Source organism: Alosa pseudoharengus, unplaced genomic scaffold (assembly GCF_046254945.1).
Source record: "Alosa pseudoharengus isolate Yale_2024_CS ecotype anadromous, Long Island Sound unplaced genomic scaffold, YU_APseudo_1.1 YU_APseudo_1.1_scf_18, whole genome shotgun sequence".
Lineage (NCBI taxonomy): Eukaryota > Metazoa > Chordata > Actinopteri > Clupeiformes > Clupeidae > Alosa > Alosa pseudoharengus.
Window position 1 is genome coordinate 36511277 of NW_027468650.1, and position 15525 is coordinate 36526801.

The window sequence follows — 15525 nt, forward strand, 5'->3', positions numbered from 1 at the left end:
CTGGAGGTGCCGATCTTTCATCCAGGCTGAAGTATCCTTAAGGCATGTAAAGATACAATCTGAAACTGAAGACTCTTTAGGTGGCAAAGATAGGTTGTAAATAAAAGTATTACAAGTAAAGTATCATCCGCATGACAATAATAGATAGATCCATGCGAGCAAATTATCTGAAGCGAATGAAGACACCCTCCCTTGTTCCAGTCCCAAAAATACCTTCTCCATCTTCCCTCAATGACTACAGACATGCCTTACCATCACACATCATGAACATACTGGAGAGACTGGTCTTGGCCCACCTGAGACCACAGGTGACCTACCTGGACCCATTACAGTTTGCATACTGCCCAGAGGTGGGTGTTGAAGATGCCATAATCTACCAGCTCCATAGAACACACTCTCACCTGGATAGGGCTGGCAGCACTGTGAGGATCGTGTTCTTTGATTTCTCAAGTGCTTTTAACACCATACAGCCTGATGCTGCTATGTGAGAAGCTGCAAAGGATGCAGGTACATGTAGACACCTTCGCAACCTCATGGATTATTGATTACCTTACTGACCGTTCACAAGTTGTGCTGAAAGAGTGTATGTCTGAGCTAGAGGGTGACAATTTTTCGGGACTCCCGCGGGTCACGGTATTCCCGCGGGTTTCCCGCAGTACGGGAGTAAATTTCACTGTTGGTAACGTGATTGGGACGGGACAGGAAATAATAAACGGGAGCTGGCGGGAAGCCAGAGATTATTAACTTAAAAAATGACGCTGCAATGCAGTGAGTGCGCCCAAAGACGTGAGGCATTTCGTTTTAGAAAAGAGAACCAATTACAACCCACAATACGTTTGTTGTTGATTGGTAGCCTATCAGAGCAAGACAAGCAGCTGCCCTGTTCACAATCAATCAGCTTCAGCGATAGGCCCTAAGGCAAAATGGATGCAAAGAAACAGTTACAGGCGAAAGTATCAGCAAAGGACAACTCTATTCAATTGCACGAGCTGTCCGGGAAAGCGATTCTCGTTGAGTTTAATGTGTCATGCAATGTTGGGGCATGACACCTTGACGATCGCATTCCTCAATATATTTATCGCATAACCCTGGCGGAACACAAAAAATTGTTTTGTTTACTCATAGCAACGTTGCTATGCTTCGCTGGTTTAACGTGATGAGAACGGTGCAAACTTAACTGATGGGATGAGATCTAACTATGAAATGATTTAAGCATAGCCTACAGCAAAGTACTGTAAAATATGTAATTTTAATATAGCCCAAAATGATCGGCTATTAAAGAAAAGTTAGACAAGGCTTTCTGCCCTACCAAAATGTATGGTCACCGCACGCTACTGTAGCCTAACAGTCGGATAACTTTAGACATCAACATAGGGAGCGGGACGGGATTCGGGAGTCTTTCTCTCGGGATTTTGCGGGACAGAATTTTTTGGGGGGGGCTGTCACGTGATCGGGATATGACGGGAGTATTTGTGCGGGCTCGGGATGGGACGGGAGTGAAAATTGCTTCCCGTGTCACCCTCTAGTCTGAGCTAGGGCTGGGATAAACGATTATTTTTTAAACGATTAATCTAGCGATTATTTTTTCGATGCATCGATTAATCTAACGATTCATTTTTTCAGTCCGATTCGATTTCGATTCGATTCGATTATCTCCCCATTAATTCACTAATAGCATCTTATACATGTTTATTTACATATCTGAATGAAAAAACATGAATTCTTTAACATTGCAATATATGTTTATTGCTCTTAAGATTCCAAAATAAAAGACTGAAGTGCAAGTAACTACAAGTGCAAAGTAATGTATTCTTAGTCAGAGGTAGCATTCAATAAAGTTCAGTAGGCTAGTGTATGTCTAACTGAGTGCCTGTCATTTTAAGACGTTGGTGTGGGAATGTGTGGATGCAATTCATAACGTAGTTCAAATAACAGTTCGTACTTCTCCTTTGGACAAGCACTTTTGAGTCTTGAAAACACTTTTCCATTTCCATCGGGATTTTGCAAACAGAGTCAATAAAATGAGCCCTGCATGAGTAATACAAGCAGCTGCAAGTAAGCATGCTAAACTTGACATCCAAACAGTATTAGGCTTTGATATAGGGCTACTGCTTGATTGCATAGGCCTACTGTAACTTAACTTCGTTTAGTCTCCTCAATGTACTATGTTGTGATAAGACCTTAGCAGAGTTTACTTTAACTTTAATGCAGCGGTTTTGAACAAATTTGCGCAGCATGGTCACGATGCTAAGCGGATTTAATAGCAATGTAGCCCACTGTGTTCTATGCAGTGCTTCTATGTGGCAACAACAATCCTTCAACAATCGTGAATATTTTGTTAAATGCACATGCAGAGGAGGAGCAGCGGGCTCGTTACGAGAGAGAGCGGGCGGGGCGAGGAAAGGCTGTGTGAGTAAAAAGTGCAGCTCAATGAAATTATTTTATCTTATCTTTAATTTAAATAGCAGGCCTACAACATAGAACATCAATGTGTGGTGGCCGGTTTTGATTTCGTGGTGCCCAGCCACAGATTAGTCAACGTATGGAAAACACTGAAGGTGTAAAATTAAAAATATTTAGCAGCACACGTTATGCTTGACGAATCGACGCTCATATTTTGCGTCGACGTCATCGATTACGTCGACGCGTTGTCCCAGCCCTAGTCTGAGCAGATGGTCAGAAGCATTGGAGCACCACAGGGAACTGTACCGTCTCCTTTCCTCTTTACACTGTACACCTCAGACTTCCAGTACAACTCATGTCACCTGCAGAAGTTCTCAGATGAGTCTGCAGTTGTGGGGTGTGTCAGTGATGGTGAGGAGACGGAGTACAGGGAACTGGTGGACTGTTTCGTGACATGTTGCTGGAGCAACCCCCTTTCACCTTGTTTTGAATGTGGCTAAGACAAGGGTTGAGTTGAATACCATCTCAATCCTGGGTGAAGAGGTAGACGTAGAGAGCTACAAATACTTGGGTGTCACATTGACAATAAACTGGACTGGACAAGAAGGGTCAGAGCAGACTATTTCTTGAGAAAGCTCAGGTCGTTTAATGTGTGCAGTAAAATGCTGCAGATATTTTACCAGACTGTCTTTATTGCCATCTGTCGGGGCAGCAGCACTACAGCCAGCGAAAGCTCATTAGGAAGGTTGGCTTTGTGCTGTGGACAGCTCTAGAGCTCCTGGAGTTGGTGGTGGAGAGAAGGATGCTGCACGCACTGTTAAATATATTGGACACCCCTCACATATGTATTTGTTCAAGAAAGTAGAGTAAATAGAGAAAAGAAGGGGCCCTAATACTGATCCCTAAAGCACACCTGTAGTGAGGTTATGAGACTTTGATACTTGTCAAAGACACGCTGAATAGGATTCAAACCAGGTAAGAGCTTTCCCAGAATATCCCAACTCAGATCATGTAGAAAGGAAAATGCCATGTTTTTAACCCTCCTGTTGTGTTCGCTTCATGTTTATTAGTTTTGTGTATCCAGTCACAATTCAGATGTCCTGTGTAAACAAAGTCATTTAGCCTCATGATAGTCAGGTTAAACTAACAAAACTTTTTAGATACACTTTATTCATTATATTGCTTTTAATGGCCTATTCTATAACTTCTTTTCAATTCATTTGAACCTATTTAACTTTTTATGTTTTATTTATCTTAACTTTTTTATTTGTCCTTCATGCTTTTACTTATTACTGTTTGTTATCGGTTTTGGGTTAGGGTTAGAGGTTAGGATTAGGGTTAGGGTTCATGTGTCATGAAAGTGTCATGTCACTCTTATGTCGATAGCAAAGTGTTACCAAAGAAATATGTACCATGGCTACACTGAGTTATTCCCCTTGTGCCATGTATCTCTGTTTTCCAATTTCATTTTTATCTCTCTACTGTCTGAAAAAAACAGGGAATAAAGCATGAAAATTAAAAAAAATTAAATAAAATAAGAGTGTATAGCTGATGTATATGGAAAATACATCTGAATACAGTATGTAGTAAAATCCCAATACATCTTACCTGAGAGGAAAGCAGGTTACAGTCAATGTGTAAGCCTTTGCCTGTCTTCTGCCTTTGTAGTAAAGCTGCCAGTATTGCACCATGTGCGTAGAGGCCTGTGGCAAGGTCAGTCATCGCCACCCCTGGCCGCACAGGATCACCATGCTACAAGAAGCAGTGCTCAGCCGTAGCATATTAAAAATTAGTTGGCCCCTAATTTCACTAAAATCACACCAAAAATGTAATAAAAAGCATTCTTTGAAATGTAAAATTTGCACAGAGGAACAGTCATTACATAACAGTAATTACAAAAAGTATCTTAATACACAGTCACTTAAGATGCAACTTCAGATGCAGACGTAACCTCACCTCAGGCCCTGTGATATGCATCATGCCAGATATAGCAGATGCAATGGAGTCATAGCCTGGCTTGTGTGACTGAGGCCCAGTCTGTCCATACCCTTAAAAGTACAACATACACAATGACAAGAAAATATTGCTGTACAATAGGGGCTGTATTTAGTCTGGGAAAGTGTGCACATCCAAAAGTCAAAGATCCAAAGTAAGAAAGAAGGTCTGCACACTTGCTCTCAGTTTGCTTTGATTTATTGGAGTTCGATCCCCAAAGTGATGTTTCGAGCACGTCGGCTCTTCATCAGACTTGTACAAACAAAGACCATCACCATTTTAAATAGGTCATAGGTCACCTGACCTGTACAGTATACACAGGGGTTCACAATACATTGATACATATACCGTCTAACACCACAATAGTGAATAAATATTTAGAATAATGCATTGCATATAAACAAAATATATCCTGTATGACAACACTCTGTAGAAAAATACAACTATATAGAAAATATACTTGACACACAGTTTCAATAGGGACAAGTGACAAGTGGTAGCTTGTCCAGCACTGGCTGACAACAGAATCATGCTGCTTCAACTTGTTTTATTATTGAGGGATTTTTGCATCCCAAACTTTAATATTGGGGGTGCATAAAACCCCAAAACCCTCCAGAGATGGTGCCAGTGCACAGAACAGCAGACACTACCGTTCAGTGGTGCTTCTATGAGTCAATTTTTCTAATGTTTGTTTTCTAATTACGGGGCGGGGCGGGGAATATAGCGAAAGGAAAGACTCTCTGCCCTGGGAGATTTTTGATGAGCGTTTGGCAGCAACATGCCCCTTTTGTTCAAAGTGTATATCAGATGCTGCATGTGGGTTTTTCGTGGGTGGGTGTGGGTGGTTGGGTGGGATGGGTCATCCTATTTTTGTTGTCGCTCTCTCTCTCTCTTTTGTTTTTGTTGTTGTTATTGTTTTGTGTGTGTGTGTGTTTTTTTACTTTGGGGTCAATACCCCAAATTATTGCATTCTACAATCCCACATTCTACAATGATTATTTACTTTATGAACAATATTCGTTTCATATCTTGGAATGTCAAGGGGGCAAATCAGAATACAGTAAATAAAAAAGTAAATAAGATTATGACATACTGTATCTTCAATGACAAGATCTGAGAGGAGACATAGTGTTCCTGCAGGAGACACATTTACATAGTGGTGAGATTCAGCGCATTAAAAGGGGCAGGTTCAGTCAGTTATATCACTGAAAGTTTAGTGCGAGAGCCAGGGGTGCTAATGTCTTGACCCATGATAATATTCCATTTGAAGCAGAAAACATTGTAGCTGACTCAAATGGTCAGTTTGTTATTGTTTCAGGGAGGTTGTGCAATACTCAGATTGCTTTGGCTAGCATCTACATGTACTCACAAAGTTGGCAAAGAGCTTGATTTGATCCTCACTCAGAACTGCACCATCACCTCATGGTGATCAGATTATCCATTTGCACGGGTTCTCATACCACTGCTATGCAGACGACAAACAGCTCTATCTGTCCTTTCCACCTGATGACCCCTTGGTCTCAGCACAGATCTCTGATTGCCACTCAGACATATCTACATGGATGAAGGCACACCACCTCCAGCTAAACCTCTGAAAAATCAAACTGCTGGTCCTCCCAACTAAACCTATTATACATCATCACATCAAAATCATAAAAATTGACACCCTGTCTGTTGCACCTACTGTATCAGGGCTGCAAAAAAATTTGGGAGTCATGCTTGACAACCAATTAACCTTCTCTGATCATGTTGCCTCGATCGCCCAATCGTGCCGTTTCGCACTCTACAACATATGGAAAATCAGGACTTACCTGACTCAATATGCTACCCAACTCCTGGTACAGGCCATAGTCATCTCACGACTTGACTACTGTAACGCCCTCCTGACAGGTCTCCCAGCCTGCACAGTGAAACCCTATCAGATTATTCAGAACGCGGCGGGTCGCCTGGTCTACAACCAACCCAAACGGGCACATGTTACCCCGCTGCTCATCCAGCTACACTGGCTACCCATGGCCGCTCGCATCAAATTCAAGTCTCTAATGCTTCCCTACAAAGTAGTCTCTGGTTCTGCTCCCACCTACTTGAATGCCCTCATACAGGCATAAGCTACTTCCCGACCGTTGCGCTCCTCAGACAAATGACGTCTAGCTCTGCCACTGGTATGCACAGACCAATCCAAACTTTTCTCATCTATTGTTCCTCGTTGGTGGAATGCGCTACCGGTTCTTACTAGAGAAGGGACATCCCTCTCCATCTTCAAAAAACTCCCTAAAGACCCATCTCTTCAGAGAATATATCTTCTTGTAGTACTACTTACAACTAGCCTTGCTAATTCTAGCACTTATCACCTGACTAGAACTGACACTTGTATAAAAACGGCACTCACTGATGCACTTTTTCTTATTCTACAAAGTACCTGCCGGACAGTCAATCCGGACCGTGAGTCTCATTATTATTTTATATTTCTTCTGTGAAGAAATACATCTATCCCTGATGTTATGTCTTTCTGCTCTTCTCGTGACTACTGAGGCTGCAATGATTACATATCCCAACTAAAGGGGCGGGTCTCAGCAGTAGGTGTGCTATGTCTGTCCGAAAGCGTAGGTCTCACTTGTTTGCGCACTAATAATCAAGAATAAAGGTCTATGTGCATAGAAAATAAGCAAATTAAACACCCATCACTGAGCAACTCAAAATATTTTTGGGTTCACTTCAGAATTGTTGCAATAGCTACATTTGGCCTTGGAAAGGTCTGAGTTCCCTAACATCGTCATGTTTTTACCCTATCAGCTGTTCTACTGGCGGAAGCAATGGGCGGGTCTTTCACTTCTCACCAGAGGAATTGTCTCCCCTGCTTGTGTGGGAGTGTAACGGTTGGACTTAGCTCATTGAAGTGACGTTCTCTCTGCTGTGGTGTATGGACTGAGACTGTGTAAATAGCCTACTACCTGGGAAAATATCTATTTTTATACATATTTATTGAACTGCATATTTTTTATTGAATGAAAGCGGGCATTGCTTCGATTTGGCCAGCTTCCCTCGCGGTCCGCGCGCGGAATCACACGACTTTAATTAGTATTTTTCCAGTGACGCTGCACCGACGTTGCAACAACCCAAACAACCGGCAGATGTTTCTTGTGAGCAGGGTGTCTCGTAAAAAGAAATGGAGCCTGGAAAACCCTACACAGACTTCACTACAGACTTTAGCAGACTGGTTTAGAAATAATTTAATAGCCATAAATATGCCTGCCCTGCCCTAATAAAAAAATATTTGGTTAACTGCGAGTGAATCCCATTTGCAGCCGTAGAAGAAACGCAGGACAAATGAAACATTCCGGTTTTCTCCGAGTGCAACGATGATAGACAGACATCATTTGGACAAAATATACAGCATATTAACCTCCGTTGTTCAACCAAATGCCTTCCTGTTACGTCCTGTTATCACGGAGTTACAGGCGATAAACGATTTTTGATGGTCACAAGTTTACTTCATTAGCGTTTTTTTTTTTGTTGATTATTAAAGAGTGTTTTTCATTTAAAGGTTTGACTTTGTGCTTATTCAGTAGAGCAATTAGTGCTCTCCCCAATCCCAGACGTTCACATTGCATGTTTGTTTGTAATGGATGCAACCACGAGATACGCGCTTGACGGCAATGAGTTGTTAACAGACATGAACCAAGACATATAGCCCAGCAGCAATCTATCTAAAATAACACATATTTGAAGTACCATTCATGATATGTTGTCAAATATTGAAGTCGTGGGAAGTTTACATAATTTAAGCTGTAGGATGTTTCATTCGTCCCCCATGCTGTTTCATTTGTCCCAGCCAGGAGGGACGATTGAAACAAAACACATGTTCGACTTCTCCTTAAATAACTCTTGAACGGTTTTGTTCAGAGCTATACATGCAACTGCATTTGACAAAGGACAGATGTATGTTGCTAGTGACAAAATATTAACTTTCAGTTTTTTACGATGTCTTTGTCATGGGCAAGTGTTTTTCCCCATGCATTTATTGTAGGCTACTGTCAGTGACTGCCGCGAGAGAAGCGGGTTCTGTGTTGCGTTCATTTCAGTGACTGACGCGAGAGAAGCGGGGTCTGTGTTGTGTTGCGTTAATTTATTTTCATTGGGCGTGCCCTGCCGTGCCGTCCAAAGCTTTTCAGTTCCGACAAAGCCAAAATTACTCCTTTTGAAACAATGAGTGCAGGCTGCGTGTTTGTATGGTTATATTGCATGACAGGGGGGATCCCAAGCAGCTTTCAGCCATAAGGCTACTTTGAGAACATTTCCTAATTCACCCGACACTAATATTCAAAATGTTGAATATTTCGGCATAGCCTATAAGAGGTTTAATTAAATGTAATGTTAGTTGTAAAGAAACGGGCTACTTGGTGAGGCAGATGCGCTCGTGCCTTAGATGGTAAGAAAAATCTTCACGATATAGGCCTATTAACTGACCGCCCAGACATTTGTGCCCAGTTAATCCGGCCCTGTCCCCAACAAATCACACCTTCCCACCTCTGTGACAGCTTAAAAGAAGTCGAGAGGACTCCTAACTCACAGACCTATTCACAAACCGGTTTTTGTGGCATTTCGCCATGTTTTGAAATCCTATGCGGCTACAGGAGCTTCCAATCGTGAGGAAGCAATTTGGCATTGTAGGCATAACTAACATGCAATAACGCCACCAACAACAACCAAAACTAGGCTACTCATTATCAACATGTAAATTAAATGTAACATTATTGTGAATCAAATTAAAATGTTCTCTTTTGCAAACGTAGGCATAGGCATAGTGACAGATTAATTTAATAATGTTACAAAGATACTACATCAATCCGTATGTTCCAAATCCATATAGATTATTTGTCAAATAAACTAGTAAAACAGAATTAGGGGATGGAATATATAACATTTACACTCATAGCTCATATTTTTAAAATAAATCAGTGAAAAAGTATCCTGACAAACAAGCAGCATTTTAATGCCTTAGTCATATTTCATAATTTCAAATTTTTCTCTAGGTTACCTGATAGCCCAGTTTGAGAGGTGCAAGACGCGTGACATTATTTATTTTTTCAGCCAATCACTGCTGTTGTTTTATTTTATTGATTTGATTTTAGTCATAGAAGCTAAATTCGAAGGCAGGCCACAGGTAAAAGCCAACGAACCGCATTCACCCCGCAAGGCAATAGTTGAATAGAGCTTTTGAGGTATTGCCACTGCTCCAACACTGAAAGGCACTGTTAGAATGCTTGGATCAAGCCAGGTTCAGCATAGCGTATGCCACTGTCTGCTCACGTTGGTGACCGGACCAGGGCAAGCACACTTTTGCAGTTCCCGCCGGAAATGCAGTCTAGTTTTCTTTATTCTCCATGAGCCTTTCTTTTTAAAAACACCAATTTGACTTGTCTTATGCAAATCTTTCTTTTTCACTTTCCACCCTGAACATGGGCAAAATGCACCATTGAGATAAATATGTTTTGTATAGAGCTACCACAGGTTACTCTATACAACCACAGGTGGCACTGTGGTAACTCTACACAAAACATATTGATGTCAATTTTTAAAAAGAAGGGATCATGGATCAGACTTGTGAGGTCTGCTGTTCAGACCCTGAAGGGATTTATTTTCTGTTCATTGCTTTTTGTGAGAGTGTTTCTACTTATCTCAGTAAGGAAAATAAATCAAGAGCCTATGTTGAGTACAAATATGTCTTCTGAAGGCCTAAACAGAGCCCAGATAAAAAAATCCAATACAATTTTGATCAACTTTGAGGGACAACTATGACCATGCAGGATCATCCAGACCAAGCGTGACGATTTTGCTACATACTATTCTTATTTATGTATTTATAAATAATACAAATCACAAAATTTGAGCCTTGGATGGTTTAGTTATTGCGCTGTGGGCTTGTGAACTTTGACAAAAAAAAGAGGCCGACCAAAATCGACACCCCCCTCCCCCTGTAAAATAGGCTGTATCTTGGAAAGTATAGATTTTACATAAGAGTAATTTTACAGTGTGTCTCCTGGATAACATAGGTAAACCTGGTAATTTTTTCAGAATTTTGAGAGACCTAAGTGCGTGGGCCCTGGTTCAATTGACTTGAAATGACCCTAGAACATTATTGTGTGGCGGCCTGCCACACATTAGTCAATGTATCGGAAACACTGATGTTATATATTCCATCCCCTAATACTGTTTTACTGGTTTATTTGACAAATAATCTATATGGGCCTGCGCTATAAGCACCTTATATGTCTGTTTGGAATTGTTTTGAGAGCCTATTGATGTATCTCAGAATAAAGGAATGTCCACCACATCCAGTGTTGTGTGTGTGTGTGAATATATTTCACTTAACTCATTAAATGTAGCTGGATACTCATGAACACATCTATAATAGCCACAATAGGATGTGTGTGGTTTGAAATGAGAATAAACAAGAAATTATATTTCCATTAATTGACCATTATAAATTACATAACAATGCACTTTGCTAGCATTAATGCTTGTGTGAAGCTCACATTTCTTTGCCATAATGCAGTACAGGGGCCTTCAACCTTTTTCAGCTCAAGGGACCCTTGGCTGAGGCCATAACACCACTTGAGGCCATTGCTTATGATTAAAAAGCAGAGGTGCAGAGTCAATAAAACAAAACAAAACAAAAAAAAAACCAAAAGAAATACATTAGGCAGGCAAGTGCCAGTTATTGCTGTCTTTGAAAAGTTTTTGTTTGGATGAAAGTAGCTGCACCAATCTAAGTTTTTCTTAAAGTTGTTTTGTGCGCGGGTTCACTGTTGGTCATTGCTTATGGTTAAATCGCCTATCACTTATATTGGTTTAGCCTATGTGTCAGTCATTTCCATTACAAATATGCCTAATACAATTTTAGATATTTAATCCCTAAAAAATTGATCACATGAGGCGGCTATCCATCGATAAAAATCACTCGTATTACTCGCACATCCTTATATGTAATCGTGTAATTTTGACCACTGGACTAGCCTTCCTGCTTTATTGCAACAGTGGGCCATGAAAATGCTTGCTAGATTCGGATACAGGCATAATCTATTCTAGCCACGGGTAACGCGAAAGGACTACCTCCATAGTTTTGTTTTGCTTGGTGGAGTGCAACAGTATGACGGTCAATCTTGTAATGAATTTTATGACAAAGAGGCCTGATTAGAGACGTTTGCGTGATGCATGCACTTGTTATCACTGGTAACAACGTAGGGGGACAGCCTCGAGTCAAATGCCCACTAACATCAGGAGATAGTTTTCTTAATGACATTAACATGCATAGAAATATACTAAATAAACCATAACTGTGATATCAAATATTTACCGCTATACTGACAATCATACTCGATATCAAATACATAGTGGAAACTAAAGACAAAAGTTTGTTGGCAGACTTAGCCTCCCATAACAGGCTAAAAACAAAGTAAACGTATGCTAACATTCATTCCCTCGTTGGCATTCATTAAACTCTTCATTCAAGTACAACCGGTACGTAATTTAAAGGTTCACGGCTAACTTACTTGGTTCATCAACGCACACCTTCACAAACTGTATTCCTGTGGTAGGCTACTGATATTGTAGTCATGAACAGCCACGATGCAAACTCATTACACCAGAAACAAAACAATGTGCCTTCTCACGTTAGTCCTCTGTGAAATGTAATACAACAGTGCCACCTAGTGTCTAAATGCATTGACATTAAAAGTGTGAAATGGCCGCTGCCTTCCCAGAATGCATTGCAAGTCTTTAAACACCACAAAACAACACAATAACACATAACCTTCCGTAAATATATTAATTTGCATACTTTTGTACATGTACACATTTGAATAATACTCTCCAATCAACTTTTGTACTTGTAAAATTTAGAATAATGCTCTCATATCATGACAATTAAGCATTTGTTACAGTGCACTGCAGAGTATTATTGGCATATATATCTCATGGTTCCTAGCTGTATATATCTGTAAGTCCATACTATCCCATGACATGATACTGAATTGAGGTGCGTGGCAAGGCTGAGATGATGCTGTGTACAGCTGACCTGCATGGGATTGATGGTGAGACAGACCCACTGGACTTGCAGGGATAAAGCCATAGATAATTGGGCTAACATTTTATATAATATTTTTTTTTCTGATCTTGTGCATCCTCACATTGGAGTCCCGAGTTCATGTACAAAGTTTGGTTTCGATACGTGACAGCGTTCCTGAGATAATACCTAACTTCCTGTTTCGTGGCTACGCCACAGATTTCGTTTGGCTGTGACGGGCAAAGGCTTCAGAAAATCAAAAATCCTTCCTGTAACTTTTGTGAGGCTTGGTCCAAGGATCATGTACGTCAAGTTTTGTGACGTTTGGACCAAATTTGTGACCTGTGAAATTTTAGTTTCGCTTTCTATTCAATCCAATATGGCGGAAGAACCACAAGGGTCAGTGACGTCATTTTCAATATCCATACTACACCGGTTCCGGCCGGACGTTCCAGAGTTGGACCGGTAGCGATACCTCAAAAGGTCTTGGAGCAGGAGCAAAAACGCAAAAAATTGCAAAAAACTGCGTTTTTTTATTACAATGATAAAATTGTAGGCTACAGGCCGATGTGCGTTTTATTTGGAGACTGTTTTGCGAGACAGAGACTGAGTTTGCTGCTGATATTCTGGGGATAGGCTACAACATAGCCAATGTAGGATTTTAGCCTTTTAATATATTTGCTGCATTGGATCAGTCTTTCTAGAACAGGCAAGAGCTTTCTAGCCTCACGTCTGCAGCGCCGCATCACCCATATACATTAAAACAACCAGCGGATGGCGGGCGGGTGCAGTTTTGAAAATTGGTCATTGATGCGGATGGATGGCGGATGGATAAGTTTTGCTATGCAGTTACGGTTGAAATAATAGCCCATCCGCGCATCTCTAGTTTGTGTGCCTCTCTCTCTCGCTCAGAGGGGAGGGGGAGGCTGAGGGGTCGATCAAGCATGGATTCTAAACTCTGTGGTGGATAGATTCTACAATTAGGTGATATTATTATACGGCTCTTCACAATGCTAGTAGAACGCTCCATTGACTTGAATGGGATTTCCCAACGTTCTACGGTAAAATAGAAGGGTTTTGTGCTACTGATCATATCACTCCACAAGTATTCCGGTCACTTCTTGCATTGGAACTTCATTCAAAAGTGAAAGCAGACGGTTGATCAGCTCTGTTCTAAAGAATGTTTGATTCAAGTTCAGCGTGTGTTGCGAACTATTTGTTTCTCAGCAAAAGCCACGACGAAACAGTAACAAATAAGTGTAAAGAGACATATCGTGCAGTTTATTTTTTCGTTTTGGCAAGTAGCCGTATAATAAGCGGGATAATGTATAGAACGTCGGTCATTATGGGAAAATAAGTCCCTTCAGGGCGAAACAAGACCCCTCCGCCCGGTTCACCCTGTCGGGACTTATTTTCCCCATAATGACCGGCGTTCTATACATTATCCCTTACTTACTACGCTAACGTCAAAGTACTCACAAGTGCTATTGCGCCACACATTTTAGCTCTCCTGTTTATTCGCTTGGAAAATCGCCACGTTTCATTTTGTGTGACCTTACACATTTTTATCAACTACTTGTGCAACTGTATTTAAGTAGGGAAAACGTGGATGTGTTTGTTTACTGTTGTCTTCCTCCCTCTATGGCTATGTCTGAGCGCCGCGCGTCAGAGCGTTTGAGTGCACCTACCGACACGGGAGAGGTATGACTCAACTCGTGAAAGTTAAGGTAAGAACATATATTACTACTGACATTGGGTGGCGTGTTCCTTTAAGAAGAACAAATATAGCTGCAAGCAGCAATGTGGGGGCCTAGCAGGAATGGCACTGCCATGGCATGAGCAAGCACGCACATCAACTTTGATGACAATTGGATAAAGAACGGCTGAGATATAAGCTCAATTAAGTAAATATAGCTGCAAGCAGCAATGTGGGGGCCTAGCAGTGCGCTATAGCAGGAATGGCATTGCCATGGCATGAGCAAGCACCTCACAGCAAGTTTGATGGCAATTGGATAAAGAACGGCTGAGAAATAAGCTCATTTACTTTGTTACAACGCCCCTAGAGGACATATTTAGTCGACTTCCTGTTTGGCGGCTTCGTCGCCATATTTGATTGACTGTCACTGATGAATAAACTTCAAATTGAAAAAATCTGACAAGTATTGTTTCTGCAGCTCGGTCTGAAGATAATCTCTGCCAAATTCTGTGAAAATCGGATGAAATTTGTGACCGCTGAAACTTTTTGTAGATGTACTGTACATAATGTTGTACATAATGCATTGTGACAGGCTTGCAGAAATATACATCTAAAGTTGACTATCATCCGCTTAACAGTAGTAAACAAATCCATGATATCCATGCTAACCAATTAAGATAAGCCAGGTAAAATTAGAACTAATGGCTAGTTTCCATGCTTTTGGTAGAATGACCCTGATTAGTGCCAACCTGGCAATCCAGAAACATGCCATGCAGAAACATGGCAAGAACATAATATTACCTCTCTAAAGACAGTCTCACAAAGATACACTCAGAATCCGTACAGGGACAGAATGAAATAGAAACAGTCATGTCGTGGAAGAAAACATAACAGCTCATTTAATCTAATTTTTCTATCCAACCATAATTCTGACTGTAGCACCATTAAGGCTGATTTAATTTAATACTGTTTGCAAAATTATTTGACTTATTATTCATACTTGCAATGTTGTGATGCAAGAAAACTTTACCAGATATTGAACAGTAGATCAGTCTGGGTGCCACTGTGGATAAATCCTGATAGCCAAGACCCATCTCATTCAATTTTCTGGGCAGGTAGTTCTCCACAAGGACATCACATACCTCTGCCAACTTTGAAATCACGACAAAAAAGATAACATTTCTCCAGTCATACATACAGTAAGTTATGAAGTGTAAGACAATAGCTGTGTTCAAAATGTTCACAAGTGCACTATGTAGTGATTCAGCCATTTTTTTGTGGTCGACATTCCAACTGAAAATTTCATTTACTATACAGAGCCCTACAAAATAGTTGCATGATGTGTCAAAATTGTTCATATGTATCA

At 40.8% G+C, this 15525-nt stretch overlaps 1 protein-coding gene across 3 annotated transcripts in view; it reads right to left on the reverse strand.

Annotated features, from left to right (window-relative positions):
- Positions 1 to 15525, reverse strand: part of sugct (succinyl-CoA:glutarate-CoA transferase) — a 146611-nt gene that overhangs the window by 88839 nt on the left and 42247 nt on the right. For all 3 annotated transcript variants that reach the window (XM_076291095.1, XM_076291094.1, XM_076291093.1), the window contains 3 exons: positions 15190 to 15310; positions 4360 to 4451; positions 4012 to 4155 (listed from right to left, as the gene is read on the reverse strand). In XM_076291095.1, coding sequence (XP_076147210.1) covers positions 4012 to 4155; positions 4360 to 4451; positions 15190 to 15310 — 357 coding nt within the window. The remainder of the gene's footprint in view (positions 1 to 4011; positions 4156 to 4359; positions 4452 to 15189; positions 15311 to 15525) is intronic.